At 26.6% G+C, this 23,625-nt stretch overlaps 1 protein-coding gene across 5 annotated transcripts in view; it reads left to right on the forward strand.

Annotated features, from left to right (window-relative positions):
- LOC129981869 (cell adhesion molecule Dscam2-like) overlaps positions 1-23,625 on the forward strand; it is a 614,065-nt gene that overhangs the window by 543,518 nt on the left and 46,922 nt on the right. For 2 of the 5 annotated variants that reach the window (XM_056092905.1, XM_056092907.1), the window contains exons 23-25: positions 14,066-14,316; positions 17,469-17,550; positions 23,315-23,483. In XM_056092905.1, coding sequence (XP_055948880.1) covers positions 14,066-14,316; positions 17,469-17,550; positions 23,315-23,483 — 502 coding nt within the window. Of the gene's footprint in view, positions 1-14,065; positions 14,317-17,468; positions 17,555-23,314; positions 23,484-23,625 lie in introns of those variants that run through there. The other 3 variants (XM_056092906.1, XM_056092909.1, XM_056092908.1) reach the window with 3 other exon arrangements.

Genomic DNA, 23,625 nt, shown 5'->3' on the forward strand with positions numbered 1-23,625 from the left:
TATATATATATATATATATAATATTGATACCATAATGCTTATTGACTCCTATAAAGATATAGAATTTTATATAAATTGGTTGAAAAACGACTATCAATTTTCAAGCTTATTATGTGAAAATAAATAAATGCAATTAGTATTTTACTATTTGTGTGCATTCCTTAGCAAATTTTAAAGTGTGTGGTCTTATCTAATTATGGGCGGCCAAAGGTGTCATCATGGCGATAAATGAATAATTTTACAATAAATAAGCATATATTATGCATCTTTGAAATACTTACCTCAGTCCAAATTGCAGCAATATGTAGAAAGACTACGCCCATTATTTTATAGAGTGAAATTCATATAGAAAGTAGTGCGTTTCGCTGAATGACAGCTCAAAAGTCAGTCCACATTGCCGGTCAATTTGACTCCTTTGGTGATATCGAAATTACCAGATATCATTTACTAGCGACCCTCATGGCAACCGATAAGTAAAAATATAACTTTCCCGAAAATATATTTTCTAACTTTCTCGGCATTGAACCTTCATTTTCTTATTTCTCTTGTAAATTACACGTATATTAAGAAACCCTTCTTATTTTAGCTTACAAAATGTTAAAAAAAAATCATGTGATTATTTTTCAGATGGAGCAGTGAAAATGATTTAAATTCACAGAATGAAAACTATCTTTAAAATTATTGCACAAACATATTTTTATAAAGGCTGTCGAAATTACAGAGAAATTTTTCAAAACAATTAAATAGACTTCATAAGTATTTTTTAAGTGGAATAAAAAATGTTTTTATAATAATAGTTTCAGACGTTATCGCGAAAAAATATTAAACATTTTAATTAAGAACACATTTTTCCTTTTTTTTTATAGAGATAGAGACATGGGAATAGAATAGCGATTTTAAATTATGTGTTTTAAATCTTCCAAGAAAAAAAGTCGTTTTTCATTTGAATTATTCTTTTGTCATTTCGTATTGTTTTATTTAAATTATTTTTGTCATTTCGTATTATTTTTATTTAAATTATTTTTTGTCATTTCGTATTGTTTTTATTTAAATTATTTTTTGTCATTTCGTATTGTGGTTTTCTTCAAATCAGATATTAGACTTGCCTTCTAAAATGTTCATTAAAAATGCGACTTAACTGTATGTGTTTTTTTAATTGCCCTCTTAACCTTTTACTGATATACTTCAGACAATGAAGATTTTAGAAATATCAATTGTGAAATAGTAATTATTAATTTGTAAGAAGCAATATAAGTACATTTTCTATATAAAAGCTGATAAAAACTATAAAAAAAATCCTTAAAAGTTGTTGATAATTTTAACAATTAAAATCATTATTTATATTCTCCACAAGTAGCTTAGTAGCAAAATTTTAATTTCCTCTCACAATATTCAAAATATTGAAAACTTATTTACCAAGTACTATAGATTAAAATTTACATTTTAACTTTATTAATTGAGAAATAAATTCTAATTAAAATTGCAAAGTGATGCTACCATTTTCAGTTCCTTTAATTTGCTATTTTGATATACAATAATATTTAACACAATCAAAATCATTTAAGATTTATATCTTTTTTAGAATGATTTAAAATGCCTTATGGATATTATTGCAAGAATGCTTGGATTTAATTGATCCCTCCAGCTATGATAACATTTATTATAGATGATTTGATTAAAGCATTTAATTTCAATTACTTTTCATTAAATTAAATACAAGCAAATTCATTTAAGAAATATTGAAGCTATCTTGGATAATATAACCAATGTGTTAATGGAAGAAAATATATCTACATATAAAGAACGTAGTATCAATTTTTTAATTGTTTTTTGTCTTTTTATAAACATGGAAATCAGAAATTTATGTAACAGGAGGTAAAATATATTATTTTTGGGTGAACGTGCATAGTAGATTGGGAAATACGATATTTTTTACGAATGTAAAAAAGAACTCAATAAATCTATTTTTAATAGGAAGTATGAAGAAATCTATTAAAAAAAGTGCATATTTGATCGAATCGTCTTTCGAAACCATTTCATTTCTCTATAGAGAAAATCCAGTTAAGTTTCTGAAACAAATTGCAATCTTTAAATTCTTGGTTTACTTTTCCTTAACAAAACTCAGATGTCTGCTTTAAAAAAAATATAAAAGTAATCTTTTTTCGAATATACTGAATATATATATGAAAATAAATTTATTTATATTTCTCTTCCATTCTCTGTTCCTGTAGACGGGATGCATTAAGCGGAATTACAAATTTATAGCGAAAGTTCCTTAAACTTTCCTTGCAAAACTTCCTGACAGGTTAAGTCGTTTTCTGAGCAACAACAGTTAATCGTATTAAGTCAATTCATAAAATTTCCAAGAAATGACATATGGAACACTTTTTAATTGATCTGAAAACTATCTTACTCCAATTACGAAAGTAAATTGTTTTACAATTCAAGTATCATGAATAAAACTACGGAAGAAGAAAGAATCATTTCTAAAATACAATATTATTGGGTGAATATCAAACATTTTAATAACTCGTTTCACTGATGCGTTACTTCTCGTTTTGTTGCATGTAATTTACAAGGTATAGGATTCAATGAAATTTCATTAAGGAAATAAATGTTCATATTAAAATATTTTCACTTTAAAATTTTACATCTGGCAATTAAAAAGTTTCCAAAGGCTTATTTAAAATTATATAACAATGTAATAATTAGAGTTATTACAATTAAATCTATTTAATTGCACCAACATTTAAAAAAATAAGAGATATATAGTGAAATATATATATATATATATATATATATATATATAAATTATGTGCCAATAACATCCTAGAAACAGAAAAACACAACCAGAATTCTTTATTTCCGTCGTAAGAGGATGAAATCAAAGCGAATTCGATAAAAAAATAAAAGCATAAAAATGTTTATATTCTTATATCGACAATATAAAACGAAGCATAAAGTTTTTACAGACTTTTTAGACCTTTTTTAACACATAGAATAAAAGTTTCAGCGAAATTGAAATTCTGTTAGACAGAAAAATACTTACAGGCACTTTTCGGTAACACTGTTTTTTCAAAAAATCGAACTTCTCTGGAAATAATGCGGTTATGTATCCGAAATTACTAGTTTTTCCTTTCTATAAAATATATATTAATGTAGAATCTCGAAAATTTCGCTCAAATTGGAAAATATATAAAAAAAAGATACAAATTTATGCCTTTCTTGAATTTTTTTGATAGCTTTAGTAAGCTACTGACAATTTTTATAAGTACATTCAGTATCTACAACTTCGTTATTAATGTCTTCCCTCTTAACTTCATAGTATTTTATTTAAACTCTAAAAATAGGTTTGACAACAGTCGCTTCCCCTTCACCCCTTATCTGGTAATATATACGAGTGGACATTTATATGATTGTATTGGATGACCAATCCAAAAACTTAAACCAATAGAATATCTGTTCTGTATTTTTTTTCCCGGTTTCGATACCTTTCATGATTATAGCTATAAACTTCTAAATAAGGTATGGAAATCTGTGAATATTCTCAAATAAAGAGCTTTTTTCTACTGTTGAAAGGCCATTCCATCATATCCATGTTCAGTAATTAAGGTAAAGACTTCTGAGTATCCTCGTATAACGAGTTTCTTTATTCTGTTAAATTACTATTTTATCGTTTTTCTATACTGAAATCGAGGTGAAATTGGAAATACTGCGGTTCTCAGTAAGCATACTATATTCCCAAATAGAGCATTTTTGTTGTTCTCTGAAGGTATAGTGTATCCCCAAATAAAATGTTCCTATTTGTTATATCATTGAGATTTATCTCCGCATACTCTTTAGCTATTCGGGGTGGGGTGGGAGTGGGGGGTTCTCTTATTTTTCTTATATAATATTAGGTTATTTTTTAATCTTTCTACTGACATTGTATATGCTATATTTAAAAATTTATATAAGCAATTACACAAATATGGAAAGTTATCTTATTTTGCAAATTTTAAGTTAAAAAAATCATGACACATTATTGGCAAAAATTTATTCTAACTGATATTATGTCAAACGAAACTAATATTTACAAATATGTTTATTTAAATTTTTTAATCAATTTATTTTATTTAGTTTTTAACGTTTATTTAATCAAATTTATTTTAATTAATTAATTAATTATTTTAATTCTTTATTCATTTAATTTAATTTAATTTAATTTTGACAGTAATCGTCTTTCTAAATAATAATTCTTATTAAATATAATTTCAATATACAGTGGTGGCCAAAATTGTGGACACTTTTGAAAATTTTTATGATTTCTAACTTTGTTTGCTTATATAAAATGTAACGTTTCACAAAATGCAAATTCTTATATATCATTTTAAAAAGAATTAAATGCCGATTCCAATACAAAAAGCAGAATTCAAATATTTACGGTACAAAAAAGTTGAGCTGCAATAATTATCGAGATACATTAGATGTTGATGACTGCAGTGAGTTATCAGTACTTAGTAGGGCAGCCTTTATTTTTTATAACAGCTTCAGACTGATGTTTTATTCAGCTGATGAGAGGTTTAAGCTCTTCCTTCGTTACTGCATGATGTCAGGAAACAATTATAGACTCAATTAATTCTCTTTTATTTGATGAACGCTTCATATGTACAAGAATTTTCAAACAGTGCCATATTTTCTCAATAATTTGGATTTCAGGACGGTTTCCTGGCCATGATAATAATTTAATGCTCTTTGTACTAAATCACGCTTTCGATATTTTTGCTGTATGGCAAGGAATTGAATCCTGCTGAAAAATAAATGATGTGTTGTTGAGAAAGAGATCACTGACGGAAGGAAGTTTCAGCTCCAGAATAGTGTCAATGTATTTTCTTGTATTTAATGTCCCATAGATAACATGAAGGAGACCAATACCGTCTGATGATATGCATGACCAAGTCATAACACTAACTGAGTTCTTCATAGTTATCTGAATGCAGTTAGGATGTAGCTCTTCGCCTATTCTATGTCCTACATATTTTTGCCATCACTACCGAATAACAAAATCTTTGTTTTATCACTCCGTATAACTTGAGATCACTGATCATCGGTCCAATTAATGCGTTCATTTGCCTACTGTGATCTTTTTATACACTGCTGTAAATTGAGATAAGGATTTTTTCGTTGATGTCTACCTCTTGATCCAACATCTAATAATCTTCTCTTGATTGTTCTTGAACTGACATAAATGCCAGCATCATTCAATTGGCCGCTGATGGCATTCTTCTATCTTGGAGATATAGTCATTTTATTCTTCTATCATCAGAAGACGCGGTGCACCTTTTTCAGCCATTTCCTACTTTGTTTTTAATTGAATTTGTCTACTGATATCGTAAACAAAACTTTCGGACTCCAGATACAGTCATTGATCCACCCATCTGTCTTGCAATTTCAGAATAGGAAAGACCACTTTCTTGTAACACATTAATCTTAGTTCTCTTTCTAGGTGTCCAATATATTCTTTTATTTGATGTCATTGCTTCTTAACTAAATATTAGAAATATTTACAAAAATTCAAACTATATATTAAAATGATTAACAAAATTTCTAACTTACAATTTGATTACATAAAAAACAGTCTTCCTTCTGCTGAAAAATGCACAATGATACCTTGTTCCAACTTTAAACACGATGTCAGCTTCTGCTAGCAGTTATTAATATTTGATTAGTTCCCGGAATAAGAACAGTGATTTGTCAGCAAAGTTAGAAATTACAATACATTTCATCAATGTGTCTGTTATTCAGATTAAAGTAAGAATAACTTTTTTTGTATTGCAAATATTTAATATTTGCTTTGTATTGAAATCAGCATTAAATTCTTTTTAAAATGATAAGTAAGAGTTGGCATTTTGTTAAATATAACATTTTCTATAAGCATACAAAGTTAAAGAACATAACGATTTTCAAAAGTGTCCACAATTTTGGCCACCACTGTAGGTTTTAGAATGAAAACTTTTATTTTCTCACAATATATATATAACCATCGATGGACTATAGTTTGAAATCTTTTCAACACCAGACTGTTTCTTTTCAGACAAACAAACTATTGTTAATAAATATATTAAAATAATAAATATATTAAAATATAGTCTGGTGTTTATTACACTATATGACTTACAATGCAGTGGTTTTCTATTAGGTTTAAAATTGTCCATTGATTTATTACATAGAAATGAAAATAAATTATGTTATATGTCTGAGAAATATTTCCAGAGTAATGCTTAAAAAGGTTTTTTTCCCTCCTTTTAAGCATCTCTCAAAATTTATATCTGTAGTACAGTAAAATCTCAAAGACATTCCATTTTAGATTTTCAAAGCTTATTTTTTTGAAAAAGAGGAGATATTTCTAAAGTTTAAAAAAACACTTAAATGTATTAAAGTGTCTCAAAAAGTACTTTAATATCGATCTGAGTTGAAATGGATTTCCAAAATATATTTCATATTCACGTCGCAACTTGGCGATATGAAAAGAATATTCACCTGAAATGATTTTCAGTCAGTATAGACATAAAAAAATTGAAAATAATTGAATAGCATTAAAACTAATCTAAGAATTCGTATAGAAAATTATAATATCAGTGTGAAAGATACTGAAATAAATTCATTTTCGCAAATTACTTTTGATAATCTCAAAATGCTGAAATATCATATTTATTATATTACACTAATCAGTATCCCGTGCACTGATTAGTGTACACGGGATACTGGTTAGTGTAATATGATTTATCTCTACTTTTTGGGTTAGTACAATAATTTTAAATATAATGAAACTTTCATTTATGCAAAATGAATAATACAATGTATAAAAAAGTAATATATATATAATATAATTTTAAAAGGTTGTTACGAAATATTTTTAAAAAAATATGTTCCATATTATTTTCCTTACTATATGTCCCATATTTTTCCCTTACTATCATATAAATAAAGCTTATTACTAAATCGTTCGGCTTAAAAAACATTATTCTGTAATTTTAGCGTGAAATATCAATTGTTCTTTTTTTTATATTCTTTTCTTTTTTTAGTTTTATTAATTTTCTGTAAACAGCACGGAATCATTGAGACTTATCATTAATTTCCTTATACTAATTTAATTATCTCTTTCAATACTTATATTACAAGTCCTCTGATTCATTTTACATTCTCTAAATAACGTGGAATTATTAATCTATACTTATAATAAAGCTCAATGTGTGTGTGTGTGTGTGTGTGTGTAGGCGCTCTACAGGCCAGACCGTTTGACATACAGCTACTAAATTTGGTACATGTATACCTTGGAGGTTGGGAATGTGCACCTGGGGTTTCTTTTTTCGAATTTTTAATTAGAATTTTAATTATTAATTAAAAACTAACTTTCCCCCAAAAAAAATTTCCATTTTCCCCACCGCCAACTTTTCCGCCAAAAAAATCTTCCATTATCCCCAGCGCCAAACGAGAAAGGCTTCAGTTTTTTTTTTCTCCCAACAGTAATGAGGCTAGGGTTAAAATTTTTCGGCGGATTATTTCAATCGGTTCTGTTTATTTTCTTAATGTTTGACGCATTTAAAATTAAAAACATTGTTAATGAATCAATCTTTCAGATGCATTCTGAAGTACTTTTGAATTAAAATAAAACAGAATAAAGGAAATTAAAAATTTCTAATCCGCATAGCGTTACCCCAACTGGCGTAGAAAAAAATCACGTATTTGCGTTACGTAACCGGCGAAGAAAATTCACGCATGCGCATTCTGTTCTGATTGTTGCCATGACAACGTTATCAATGGATGATTTAAGTTATTTTTGGGTTAGTTGCATGCTTTTGTAAGTAAATTGTATTTATGTTAGTTATATATTTTTTGTATATGCTTATAGTTTTAAGTACATCGTTTTTTAAGTAGTTTTTTTAAAACCTGTTTTCAACCGTTTATTTTAAACGATTCGTTTTATTTTCTTAGTGTTTGATGCATTTAAATTTAAACATTGTTAATGAATCGATCTGCTCATAATGAATCTAAGAAAATTTTGTTGACCAACTCTTGAGATATTACATAAATTTAAAAAGATATTCTTTAGTGCCCATAAAGTTTAAACGCTAAGTGACTCTATTTTCAGTAATCAGATTATAAAAAAAAAGCTTTGTTTCAGTAAAAAATATTATTATATTAATTGAAGATAAATTCTTTCCACTTTAATTTAAAGCATAAATTCTAAGGGTGCTAACAGAAAATGAGAGAGATACATATTACGTTATGACTGAAGGCCTTTATAATATTATGAATGAATTATATGATAATCAAAATTTGAAGTTTTAAAATATTTTGATGAAGAAGCTATTAAAGTAGAAATTGCATAAAACATTTAATTATTAAAATTTTAACGAACATTAAGATTGGCGAACCGGCTGGTCGCCAAAGGCGACTAGTTAATAATAAATCTTTTTATCTATCTTTTCATTATATTAATTTTTTTTTCCTATTTTCATTTTTTTAAAAAAATTCTACATTGTTTATTCACTTTTTACATAATGTATTATAGTTATTAATTCTTATACAGCTGCGCATTCTTGATGATAGTACATATTATGATATTTATTGAATTCTGATAATATAAATAAATCGATAGATTAAATTGATTTAATCTATAATATTGATCGATTAATTAATTTAATTTTATTGAATTTATGTGTTAGTGCTTTTTGGTGAAATTAAGAAAAAAAATTTAAAATTGCCTAATGTTTGTAATAAGAAATGCATTTTTAACAATTAGAAAGGGAATGAAACTAGAAAGCAGACAATAGTTAAAACATAAACATTTAAATTGATTCATACAAATATATGCATGTATGGGTATGTGTGTGTTTTAAAATAAATGTAACCCTCATCTACCAGATATAAATTCAGCTTGTCTGTTGTTGCCTTTACAGAAATAAAGTTTTAAAGTGAATATAAGACTGTATGGTGGTGAATGAAGGCTATAAATGTGTAAAGTGAATATAAGACTGTTTCATTTTTAAAATCCATTTCTCATTCTTAAAATAAATATTGAATTGTTTGGAGCAAATTAGTTTTAAGATTCATTAAATAGACGTAAAATCTAATTAAATACATAAAACGACACATTATATATGAAAAATTTTAATGGTGCGATATCAGAAATTTAAAGATAATGATTTTTATCTTCTAGACTATAGCGTATTGATATCAACTTTAGGCAAGAAATGCCTCTTCTTGTCTAGTAGTAAAAAAAGAAAGCAATCAACACTAAAAGTATGAAAAATCATCATATACCAAAAATAAAAATGTATAGAAAAATAACATTTTTACTTCATCTAAGACTTCTGAAAACATTACGAAACTTAACGATTATTTTAATTTTATTTTTTTTACTCAAACTGGATATAATTGAGTGCAGGAGATATTTTGAGGGCACAACTCAAGTTGAAGAAGTTCGACCATAATATAGTGTGAACAGCCCCCATGTAATTGATGGTCGCCCTTCCGACAATTATTCATATCTTCTGAATATAAGTTGATCTTCTTTTCCCTAGGGATCTAGAAATGGTGATTTATCATTTACAAACGATTTCAGGAGTAACTTCCGAAAATCTTTTCTACCATGAAACATTCTGCGATGAGCCGGAATCAATTAAGCATTCATAATTAATAGTCATTTTATTTCTCGGTAAGTCACCCTTTGTTAAGGGGATGAAAATCACGTCAGTTTGAGAAACAGTTTTACTTTTTCATAGAAAAAAAAAATGTTAAGCAAGATTTTCCCGCTCCGCTGGATTCGAGGACTTAAGTTATTATGCCTTAATGTATCGATTATATGCTGTGATATATATGTTTCTATTCTTGTTTCCTCAGCGTATCTATCTGCCTTAATCCGAGCAGAAATAATTATGGAGATTGTTTTTGAGATATCTGCAGCAATGAATCTAGAGCCTCATTTAAACGTGGGATTCTGTAGATGCTGTTTATGGATTGGGTACAGTAATAACTTGTTTTATTTATAGCTTAAATCAGCGCATAAAGCATTCAGTTTAAGTTCTTCCATAAATAAACTAATTTGGAATATCCTGTAGGGAGGTTTTTTAAGTATTAGAAGATGGAATAACGGTCTTTTCTTTTTTTAAATGATTGAATTGTGAAATGAAAAAAGAAAACTGAAAATAAGAAATCATGTCTGTCTAGCGCTAGAAGTATTTTGTCATAAATCTGTCTGCTTAGCTAGTCTCTATTTAAAAACGTTTTGATTTTTCTGCATTTGTGAGCGAAGTAAATTTTATTGTATTTCTCACTTAATCAAAGCGCTGAATCAGTGAATTATTTTTTAAAAAATTATATAAATTTCGAATACTTTCTCGCGTTTGCTTTATCTTTATTTATGCCTCCTTTTTCATTTTGTGAAATGTTTGGAAAAAGAAATATTGACAAAAGATTAAATTTGGGCTATTCAGTGAAATTCTGAAAAATAAAAATCATTCACGAACCCTCACCAGTTTTTAAAAATCATGTTTTACACACATGACACACGCGTTATGTGTGTAAAACGTATGTGTATATATATATATATATTAGAATGTCTTTTAGCCTTATTAGAATTTTTACTTGTTTTATAACTTAATTTCTTAAAATAAGTAGTTTTTTTAATCTAAAATCAACATTTCAATTACAAATAATCAATAATATTTGTTTGTGCAGGTTGTACTGTAAATAAATGTATATATTAGAAAAGACTATTTAAAGATTCAGAAAAGAAGTTTTTTTTAATGGCTGATTTTTTCTTTTCCGTTATTAATTAAAATATTCTATTTTGAGTGATTTCTAACTCTTAGTTACTAAATTCATGCCTGGGGAGTGACAAAATTTAGGAAAGCATAAAACAGGAAAAATGAAAGTGTGGGAATACACTCAAAACTTGTAGAACTTCAAAAGGGAATTTCATTTTTTAGCAAACAATTATTCTACGATAATTAATGAATAATTAATTTTAAGAAAGAAGATTAAATAAATTCATTATACAAGCACAGATTTATACATTCAAAAATATACATTAAATTTATTACATATATAAGCATATATAGAAATAGATATAATTCTATATAGAGAAGGAGGGAAAAAAGGTTGAGTACATTTTCGTTGTCAAGGACAAATAACTCATAATATTCAAAGGTTGCAATCGAAAAAAAAAACTTTATGGGATTGTTTTTAGTTTATTTACATTTTAACCCTGACGTGTTTCTTGAAATGTTACATTTAAATTTTAAAATTAGATGAAGTTTTACGCATTTACATTACATTTGCTGACATTGTGATGTAGATATTATAAGCCTTCTTTTATTTAAATTCCTGTTTTTAGAAAATAAATTCACATTTCTAATTTTTGTATGTCGTGCCATAATTTCTATAAAAATATATTTCCGTAAAAATATAGATGTTTTCTATTTTGCATAAAGCAAGCATCATATCTCTATCAATCTGTTTAAAGTATTTACTTTTTTTTGAAATCGAATAAATTAGCGCCTTTTGAAAGTTTATAATCTGTTGAAAATGTCTGAACAATTCAACTAGCTAAGTAAGAAATCCAAATATAGATTATAAATAGATAAACAAAACGTAACATAACCATAAGCATTTAACAAAACATCGAAATTCTGAAAAAAATTTTATAGATTAATAATTTGCGTTTTAAATATTATGTACAATGGAACAGCATTGCGTTGTTGCTTAAATACATTTGAACTCCAAATACCTGTAAAATAGTTATGACCTATCTATATTTGTATTCTTTAAAATATTTCATACTTCTTATTTTTTATTTAAAATAATTAACATTTTATTGTGCTTGTTAATCCATGTTTTCATTCTAAGTGTTTGTAGAATGATATCTTTGGTTTATGATTAAATTTATTACTCATTTTCATTAGAGAATAATGTGAAAATGAATGTTTATTTTTTACATTCTTGAACAGGATGTGACAAAAGTGTTATAGTTTATCTAATTAAACCTCGAAATAATCTTTATATTAGTTACTTTAAAGGAGGAAGAAATCTAAATTATTTTAAACTACATTTCTTAAAAATACAATAAAAAAAATATGTATTATCTAAATGCATAAAGCATTGTAATTAATTTTTTACACTTGAATTTGATTCAACACTTTGTCTTAATTAGAGACAAATAATTTTGAGATTCATTGAATGTCATTGATTGTCTTTATTTGAATATATTGCACGGTCATACTTTCTTTTGTTACATGTTTTCTCAAACTACAGTTTTTGACTACTCTTAGAATTGAAGCTGAGTGATGGATGAAATGACTATTTATGAATTATTTAATTACACGCTCTTTTGACGAATTATTAGAAAGAAAAAATATCAATTAATTATTCTTAAAAGTTATAATATATTAAATTAATAAATTTAACTTTATTTAAAAAAAATCAGTGTTCTAAATTATTTTATTTATTTTCCATTTTTCTTAAAATCACGAAAATATATATTCCTGTGGATATTGAGGCTCGCAATGCTTTTGCTGCTTAATGATTGTTTGATTTTTAATGGTAAACGGCTCTGAAGAAAATCAGAACAGCTTTCTTAATGCAGTGCTTTTTAAAAGTGTTTGTCACATTTTTAAATGGGAACATTGTTCTAAGTTATAGGGTTGGAAGTTTTACAAAATTTTCCTCTTGGAGACGATTACATCATATTTATTTTATGTTATTTTTATAAATATTGACATTAATAATCATAGAATTCAATTTTGTCTCAGAAATTGACCAACATTTTATTCATTATATTGTGTCAAAAACAAAGGTACACGTGTAAAGCAATTTATTTATGGCATTATTTCATAATTCACTTTATTGATAATACAATTAATTATTTATGATAATAAATATTGATTCAGAAATGAATCTAAAAAGTCTAAAGGTATCTGATAAAAAAGTTTCATTTTCAGCATTGTAGGAAGATAATTTAACCATCGTTACATTTTTGTTCTCCTTACAGTCATATTGAAATACGTTTGAATCTTTTAACAAAGCGATTACACCACTTTTCAAGAATGTCTTAGATTAATGTTTGGATAATAAATCTTCAAAGAATAAAAAATATCGGATCAATATATCATAGAGGAAAAAATCAGTTTTTAAAATCAGTCAGTTAAGTTACTCTCGAATTATTTCATTCCCAAGATCATTCGTGTTCGAGATCCTCAGAATACTAGAATGCACAAATTTCTCTGTCAAGAGTTTGATAAATTTCCTCCTCTCCCTTGAAATCCGAAATGACAGCTCCTATTCTTAGGGGATTGGTATACAAAAGAGGACCTCTCTAAGCTGATGGTTACTAAGCAAATGTATACTCGAATATCTTTTGAGATTTCCCAGAAAATCTATCTGCCCCTCCAAGCCTAAATGGAATAGCGTATTTAGAACAAAGCATCGCCTCAGGTAGTCAATCAGCTTCACTTAATGAAAGGGCTGGGATTTTCGTGGGCATCTCAAGAGTCCGCCGTAGTTTTATTGAATGGACGTTTGGGGACTTTCAGTATTGATAGAGTAAAACTGAATTTGTTTCACCATTTGATCAATTTATGGATATGTTTATTATTATTTTTTCAAACGCTTCATGCCTATTTTGTTTTAAACAAAAAATTAATTACTCTAACTGATTTTTGGTTGACTTCTAAGTGAAACATAGTTTTACTTTAGTAATATTTCGACTAAATGAATTACCTTTAGGTATATTTTGAAATTCTTAAAACTTAGTTTCCATGTGCTTCGTTTCAGAATACAATATATAATACAATATGGAAAACTTTCCTTTTATTTTTCTAAAGTAAATGTTTAAATATTTTAAATAAATAATCTCCCACCGATTGGTAAGAAAAAATTCTTGGAATGAGTATCATAATATTGGCTTGAATCAAACAACGCCTGTTCAACTTATTGTCTCCTATAACTAGAACAATTTTATACTATTATTTGTAAAGTCCAAAAAATATAACCCATTTGTTAAGTATATTATATTCCTTTTCAGATGGTCAGTCCCGCGTCTCCCACAAAGGTGACACCTTGAACATGAGCGTCTTGGGAAAGAAGGGTCATGGTGAGACTGCATACGAGGTGCCCAAGGACTCCCTGTACTTCCCATCCCCGTACGCCACGACGCGTGTTCCTGGGTACGTGGTCGAGGAAGGAAGCGAATGTGACAGCCTCAGGTCAAGTACCAGAACTCCTAGCGATCCGCAGGGAAGTCATACGTACGATGTACCGTTTCCAGTTAGAAGGGTTAGTGCATGCAACAAATCCTCGATCAAAACCATAGTCCGAAAAATTTCTTAAGATTAAATGACTTCCTTTTACACCAAATAGAGTTGATGGTTATATAGTTTAAAATCTATAATCAATATTAATTATTAAATTCAAACCTGACCAATAAAAAAATCAGGAAATTTTCAAGCGAAAATATGGAAACTAATTAATGTAGGTGAATCAGCTGTGAATTCAAAAATTTATGATATATTTGGATGTAGAAGCTACATAAGGGAAATTGGTCTCATATAAGAATCTGAAATCTCATTTTTATTTTTCTCCAAATAATGTACATTCTAACACCAGCGTTCAGGCATTAAGCAAAGTTTATGAAGCATATATTTCTTAGTATGTTTCAACCCGAAAATGATTTTAGATTTTCTTTCAAATTATATTTGATATTAAGCATTCCAGATGTAATGAATAGAAACTCTCAATTCCTTGATTGTTTATCATTTCTCGACGAGGAGGGGGGAGTATAAGGGTCTAGTTACTTCCATTTTAATTATGGAATATGCCTGCAATTAAAGGGATATGCTAGGGTCAATGATGCTTAGTACCTGCTATGGAAAATGAACGATGATGATCATTAGAAATCCATGTCAGTTCCCACTTCCGTGCTGTCAAGACAATGACAATCATCAGATATCCCACGAACTTCAGCAGGCTGTAGTTCTAGTGGTTTCGATAAGCTCTTCAGTCTCTTTTTTAATTCATATCCATATCAGTTTTGTTCTTGACTGCGAAGTTACTTCCTAACATTTAGAATTAAAATTATACATCATCCATTTGATGAGATGCAGACGTAAAATAACGGTGCCAAGCTAAATCTGTAATCGAAATAGATAAACATTGAATTTAAATAATTGTAAATATCCTCTTTTGTAAGAGTAGAATAAATTCAGGATAAACTGAATTTTAATTTTATTCTTTGTTCATTAGTTTTAATACGACGCCATCCCCGCCCCCTCCAAAAAAATGGTGTTTGAATCCACACCAAAGAAGTATGAGAAATATGATAATTCAGGCCATTATGTAATATCAGATATAAACAAAGAGTTTGAACCCTTTTCGAGACCAAATAACAGCCTCTATAAGCATGGAGAGTCATCTTTGATTATTCATTCTTAGTACAATCTTAGTACGAGCTGGTACACGCCTTGGTGAATAGACTTTCATTTAAAAGGGTGAATTTTTTTATGTGTTTCAAAAATTAAAGATATTATTAATGAAATGGAAATGTGTAATCGTGTATGAATTTACTGCACAAAATAAATAAACCACAATTAAAAGTTTTTTATTCTTATTTTAAAGCTATAGATGATTTCTAATCCTAACCTAATTATTGAATTGTTTTATTAATTCATTAGGGGCATGTAAAGTAATAAGAAAACTGTTTATGTATGGATGAAATAAACCACTGTTAGTTATATATATCTACCAAACCAATAAGAATAACGGAAATTAAATTATGATTAGACCTTCATATTTATAAAGTGAATATTCATTTTTGAGATTCCGTATTTGAAGATAAATTTACAGAAATTGAAGTATTAATAGTGAATTTCATTGTTAAATGATACAGTTTTTAACTGAGTATATAACAACTAAGGTCTCTAAAATATTACTATACTTTAATGTTGTTTATCACGCTTATTAAAAAAACAAAAACATTGTGTTTCTTAGAAATATTATAAAGAGATGTAAATTCTGAAAATTCATAATATTACAAAGAATTCCTTAAAGAAATATTAAATTATTGCGAACCTTATTTAATTCCAAGAAATAACTTAGAAAGATTACTTAGTATTAATTAATTAATTACAGAATGCACTTTTTTGCTATGAAATTCATAATTCAGTATAGTATTTTCAGCTTTGACTACTTTAAAACTGTTTCTCTTATTCTAAGCGTAAGTATTTATAATCGTAAACAAAAGCGTCAGAATAAAAATTTATGCTTAATTGCTATAATTATGCATCTCTATTCCATTTTCCTTAAGAAAAAAATATAAAAAGCAGAAAATAAAACTATTAATATTTGTCTAACTTTACATGGGAAATTATTTTATTTCTCTTATTCAAAAAGGACACAATTCATTAGAAAATTAAACAATAATAATTAAGTTACTATGAGATTGAATTAATCCATCAATAAATTATGTAACGATTTCAAATTATGCTTTTATTAATCTCATCATATTCTGCCATTTTAATCTAAATATCTAATTGTTTGTTTAACCTAATTCATTTTTTTTTCATTCGAGATTGCTCAAGTCTATTTTTTTATTGAAAATATTGAATTATTTTAATTCATCTACATCCTCATAAAATCATATTCAAAAACTTTGAGTTGTAATAAAATATGATTACATATTATACAAAATATGTAAACAATTAAGTATTTGAAATTACATTCATTTTTACCTTAATATACTAAAGGCTATAAAAAATTACTTTATCTTGAACAATTGTTCATAATTGCATGACTGTTATTTCTGAAAAAAAAAGTTAAAAATCTTTTAACTATATTTGGATAAAATTTGTTAACATAAGTTTTTTTTTGCTTGAAGCAAAGAGACATAATGAACAATCTTATTTTTAAATAATAAATTTAGTTTAAAATCTTAAATTTAATTTAAGTATTTATATTTACTTTGCAACGTTTATTGAAAACTTCCGCGTACATTTATTTACTTAAGTATTGTTTTTCATAAAATGAGCAGTATAATTTTAAGATTTTAAAATATTTCACTTTTATTTTTTATCACGAAATCATTAAATATTAAATTAATTTATTTATGGAAATTTTCATGCGAATATTTTTAATTAAACTCTTTAGTAAAAATAAATAAACTATCAGCCATCCATCTTACTTTCATAATTAGATAAAAAAATATTAATTCATAAAATAATAAAAAATAATTATCTTTTAACTTATTTTTTTATAATTTATTCCTAACAATGGTCGCATTATTATTATCTTCATTGATCACTAGCTTAAATTCACAAAAAAACTGGCCAAAATTTAATAAGTCAATTCTTCAAGCCAATAATCATTTTATAAAAATTATGTTTAAATTATTATTTTCGGCATTAAAATAATTTGGTTTGTTTTATCTTTTTCAGCCGGAATACGAGGAACAGTATTCGCAAATCAAGCGCGTACCATTGTCAACCCTGCAAACCTCCAACGTCTATCAAGCCCCTCGTAAGTGCGTACAAAATATATTTCATCTACTTTCTCTCCCTTACTGATTTTTTATTTCTTTCCATCATTCTGCCTTTTTTTAACCGTCTGAGTTAAAAAGCTTTCTTTCAACTGTTTCAACTCATTTAGCAGTTTTTCCGTTGCATCAAATGAACCTATTCAATGCTGAGTGGTATTCAATGACACACCGTTTTTTATCCTCAAGTAATTTTTTTTTTCCTTGAGAAAACTTTTCCGGGAAAATTTTACGTAGATTCAATTTTCGGAGTTCTTTTCAATGTTTTCTTTTCTTTTATTTTTATCTCTTATTTTTTTCCGTTCTTCAATAAGACATCCTACCAGCTGTAGAATTTAAAAGAAAAGTTTTGAAAGGAATTATTTTTAGCTGACCGACTGTCAACCCACTTCGTAGAAAGAATTATCAGAGATTGTTGGAAGTGTATACTTTATTTTTTTGGTTAAAGGATTGCAATCAAGAGCTCATTGAAGTTTTGCAATTACGTCAATGAAACTCTGGAAATAGTGATTGGGAATATTTAACGAAGCATTTATTTGTTTCTAATTTTTAGCTAACTTATCTTTAGTAGAGATATTAACTGCGATAAATAACATTTAATTTTAGATATTTAGTTGTTATTATTATGAAGAAACCACAAATTATTCGCTGAAATAATTTAAAACTATTTAAAGCTAGTTACATTCTTTACAGTCTTAAAAAGTTTCGAAATTTTGTAAATAATTTCTACATGCAAAAGAATGATATTTATTATAATTAAAAAGGCGAATTTTGTGATCGACTTATAAGAATTTGTTTCATTCTATTTAAATATGCACAGTGCATTCCAGTAGCTCATGATTTTCTGGTGGAAATCTTTTTAACTTCGTTACATGAAGAAATTGTGGTATAGCAACGATTCTCAAGTTCCGAAGAAGTGCAGCAGCCAGATGGCTTGTAAATCCATTTACATATTTTTGTGAATGACAAAAAAAAATTTAAATTACACTGTGTTGGTATTTTAAAGAAAAAACAATTACATAATTTCTATCTGCACTCATTTTTTCATAATAAAGTAAGTTTCGAACATTTCTTTTAACGAAATGTCTATTATTCAATGATATACCTGTTTTTTTTTCCTTTCTTGAGAAAACCTTTCTTTCTTTTTGAGGTAAATGTTATGTCGATTCAATTTTCGGTGTTTTTTTCAGTATTTTCTTTGCTTTTTTTCCGCTCTTAAATAAGAACTGTAAACTGTTTAACAGTAAAATTTAAAAGAAAATTTTGAAAGGCATTATTTTTAGCTGACTGACTGTCAACTCATTTCGTTGAAAGAATTTTCAGAGATTGTTGGAAGTGTATACTTTAAGTTTTTGGTTAAATGTTTGAAATAAAGAGCTCCTTAAAGTTTTGTAATTATATGAATGAAACTCTGGAAATGGTGATTGGGAATATTTGATGAAGCATTTATTTGTTTCCAATTTTTAGTTTATGTATCTTTAGTAGAGAATTTAACTGCGAAAAACAACATTTGATTTTAAGGGTTTTTTTCATTATTATGAAAGACCTATACATCATTTGCAGCAAATAAATTACAATTATTTTAAAAACTAATGACATAGTATCATGTTTACATATCCAAAAAGTTTCAAAATTTTGTAAATATTTTCTAAATGCAAAATAATTATACCTTCTGTCATTAAAATCACGAAATATATCATATGACCGACTAATAAGAACGCATTTTATTTTATTCAAATATACACAGCTCATTCCATAATTTTATGATTGTCCTTATAAAATTTTTTTCTTCCTCAAATGAAGAAATTGTAATATAGCAGCGATTCTTAAGTTCCGAAGAAGTGCAGCAGGCAGAAGGCTTGTTACTTCCTTTAAGTTTTTTTTTAATTATGACAAAAATACAAATTACATTGTGCTGTTGTTTCAAAAAAAAAACAATTACACAATTTCTATCTCTATTCATTGTTTCTTAACAAAAATAAGTTTTGAAGATTTTTGAAAGTAAAATATATATTTTGAAAGAAGAATATTGTATTCGTTGCATTACAACGAATAATATAATTTTTACAATATAATGTATAATGTAATTAAATATGTCTGACTTGCAGATTAATGCAATCATTCTTCCCACACATTGCATTAAGCAGATTTATTATACCGTTTATAAATTTGATTAAATGGCATTGCGTGATTTTTCTAGTTAAAAACATAATGATAAAGAAATATTTCTGAAAATAAATTATTAATTAATAATTAATTAATTAAATTTCTAAATATAAATTATATTTTATATTTGAGACAAGAATTGTTATAATTATATTACTTGAGCATTGGAATTAAGATTTTTATAACAAATAAATATGGTAATTTGAGCTAAAACAATTCAATGGTAATTTAATTTGATTAATAATGATTATTGAGTTTTTCATATATAAATATAAAATAGAAACGTTATTATTTTATAAAAAAAATATTCCGTTTTCAATTTTTTAAAAAATTGAAATGCCATTCTTTTTTTTATTAAGAATATATTGTTGTATTATCTTATCATTATCATTCATCTTAACCAGAGAATCATCTTTAAATTATTATAATCATATTTCATTACATTAAAATTTTCCTGAATCTAAAAACCTCTGATAAAAACAACTTACAATTAAATGACTCACTTCCAGAGAATTAAATTAGGAATATATATTAAGCAAATAAAATACAGAAAATATACAAAAAAAAAAAACATCTAGAATATGAAAAATAAGTGCTAATTGTTGAAAGATGAATTTTTAATACTTTTTCTGAACAGCAATTAGAATTTTTCTAATTGAGAATTCATCCTCTAAACGAAATATCAATTAAATATAAATTAAGGCATTAAATATATAAATAATAATAGAATGCAGGATTTAATAAATAAATATATTACTGGAAAAAATGATTTTTTAAGAAATCTTGATTTCAAACAGTATTTATTTCTCGTATTTCATACCTTCCGATATAAATAAAAAATAAACAAAAATCCTTATTTTATTAAATAAAGCAATTCAGTCAGAGACATGTTCTAAAAAATATTTCATTTTTATTAATTATAATTTTGGCTGTATATGTCATATTATTCTGGAAAAATATATATATAATAGTTTAATGTACCAGAAATAGAGCTAGCAGCCATGTGATCTCCGTTAAAACTAGTATTTTTATACAAATGCTTGAAGTTTTTAAACCAGAATCCACAGAAGTTAAAATGTTCGTGTGAGAATGATGCTCGATCACTAAATCAAGTCCCAGATATGTAGGACTTCTAAATTCAGAAAAAGGTAAAAGTTCCAATTGTGATTTTCTTCTAAAGTTAGAAAAAGTATGCAGACTCAGTTAATGACCTCGTCCTTTGATCATTGTTCAAAATTACTGGGTCATTCTATAAATTTCCCTTGTTCAGTTTCAAAACCGAATATTACTTAAATAAATTAGAAGCGAAAATATGCTTTGTGGGCTCAACTAAATTAAATATAATTTGAACTAATTTAGAGTGTACAGATTGCACAAAATTATTGTCAATTAAAGCTTTCTTGGATAACCAAATGTTTAAATTTCACATTATGTTACATTTAAAACGTTGTTAATTGGTTCATGTCTGTTGAAAGGATTGTTAATATGGACAAATTTAATTAAAATAAACGTGCTAATGTTAATTCTAGCTAAATATCCAAGAAACGAAAATAATGAGCGTTCAAAGGTCATTGAAACTCCTCTCATATTATATTTCAAGAAGATATTATATAGCTTTTCCTAAATTACAGACTGTCATATCGAGAATTACTAACAAGGTAGATACTGCTAATAACAAGCTAAAGATGCGCTCTAAGAACCTGTAATTTGTAAGATACAATTAACAAATATTTCTTTTGAGAAGTTAAATGAAGATTATAATAATATAACGTTAATGGAAAAACATGCTTTAAAAATAATTATGACATTCTTTTTGTAATAGTGGAAGATGCTTATGGCATTAGAAATTCCTAAAATTCTTACAGAATGTAGTCTTTAACTTGACTTCCCTCTGATAAGATAATTGCATGACGACAAATTAAAACTGTAAAATATTAATGAGTCGAATTAAAATAGTAACCATGATTAAAGATATGTGGTTCTAGTGACAATTTCAATAATTTCTTTTATTTACACTTTGTAAAATGTGTCTTGGGAATATTAAAGCGAGATGCACTAGAATAAAAAAGTGTATATTTAAGATTTGTGGTCAAAAGTGGTTTGAGTATAAAAAAAATTTTTTTTCTATTTTTTTTTTTATTCTAGTAAATTTGACCTTTTTTTTTATTCTTATAGATAAATGAATTCTTTGATATACTGTATTACATTTAATACCAAAACGAGAAATGTATCAAAAACATTTTATTATTTTTTTAATATATAAAAATCATGAATATTGTAAATATCTTTATCCACTCATAGTAAAATATTACTTGTTATCTTAAGCCTAAATAGCTTCTCTTCATTTGAAAATGCAAGAAAATAACCAGAATTTTAAGATCGGACACATCATTGTCACATAAAATAATATTAATTGACATAAAAAAATGGAGAAAAAATCATTTTATACTGAAAATCTATTTCAATTTAAATAAAAGAAATATGCCAAAATATTATCTTAAGTTTTTTTTTCAGTTTGAATTGGAATTTACAGTTTAAGAGTGATTTTCATATTATGTATTTTATATCCTTAAATATAAATAAATACTTTTGATTTCTTTTAAAGCATGCCGAATTTTCTATAATCGATTAAAATTAAAAAGGAAAAAAAAAAATGAAAGTAAAATCCTCAGAAAATCAGTTCTATCAGCTATATCTTGATGAAACACTTGCCAATAGTCTAAAAGCCAAAAATATGGAATGTAGTTTGAGCAACTTGATCTTAATTTAATAAAGCATATATAAATTTGCTTGGAAATGGTTTTATATAAAGAAAGCTTAATTTACTGTAGGATGTTGGGGAGGGGATATATGATTGTTTTCTATTTATGCCGTAAATTTAGAATAGAGGCTTCTTAAAGCCAGAACCTACATGAATTATTGCAATATATAGTTGAGTTTTTTTTTTTTCTCCTCAAGTTTGGGAAGAATTTCAAAATTTTAATTTATAATTTTGGAAAATTCAAAAATTTCAAGAAAATGTTAGTTAATCATTATTGTTAGATTTTGTTACGTTTTATATAGATATTTCGCTAAATAAAAAATGAAATAAGAAATAATTGAAATGGATGAAAAATAAAAAAAATAAAAATTAGAGGATACATTAAATAAATATTAAGAATTATTCATGACAAATCCAAGTACAACTTAAAATTCTCATCTTAAAATATTTTCAGATATATCTTTATTAATGTTTTAATATCTTGTTGTATAAGATGTCTCTTTAATTTTTATTTTTTAAAGTATAGTATTTTGACTTTTTTCAGTACTCAAATTTTACATATTATCATGACTCTGTCAGGGACTGTGGAATCTTTATTATATATATATATATATATATATATATATATATATATAGTTCTGCATTTATCGCCATTATTCATATATCCTCGATTTAAAGTTATTCATAAAAATTAAGTACTACCAATAATACCTCTGAATTTCGAAATCCCAACAAATATTTTTTTTAATTTAAATTAGGGGAAAATTTGTTTTAGAGCCTTTAGACTATTGCCCCATCTTTTTTATTTCTATTTATTTCAGAGTATTGTGACAGCGAGAAACTTGTGTCTAGATGGATAGGTCGTCCAACATCTGAACCCTGCACCTTCCAGCTTTCCCAAGATCCTCGCGGCAGGGGGGTGCAGGAGGAAGGTCGTTGGTACCCTTCCAGGTACAGAACGACCTCCTCCTCCTACGCCCAACAACAGAGGTAAGAAGTATTAAGAATATACTCGCTGTTTATTTATTTGGCTTCTTTTTAGTTTAATATGGTACCAGTTCTGGGATATTAATGCTCGTGTGCAGGGAAGGGCATGAGGAAGGTTGTTGGTATTCCTCCAAGTATTGAACTA

This window comes from Argiope bruennichi, chromosome 8, assembly GCF_947563725.1.
Source record: "Argiope bruennichi chromosome 8, qqArgBrue1.1, whole genome shotgun sequence".
NCBI classification, from domain to species: Eukaryota; Metazoa; Arthropoda; class Arachnida; order Araneae; family Araneidae; genus Argiope; species Argiope bruennichi.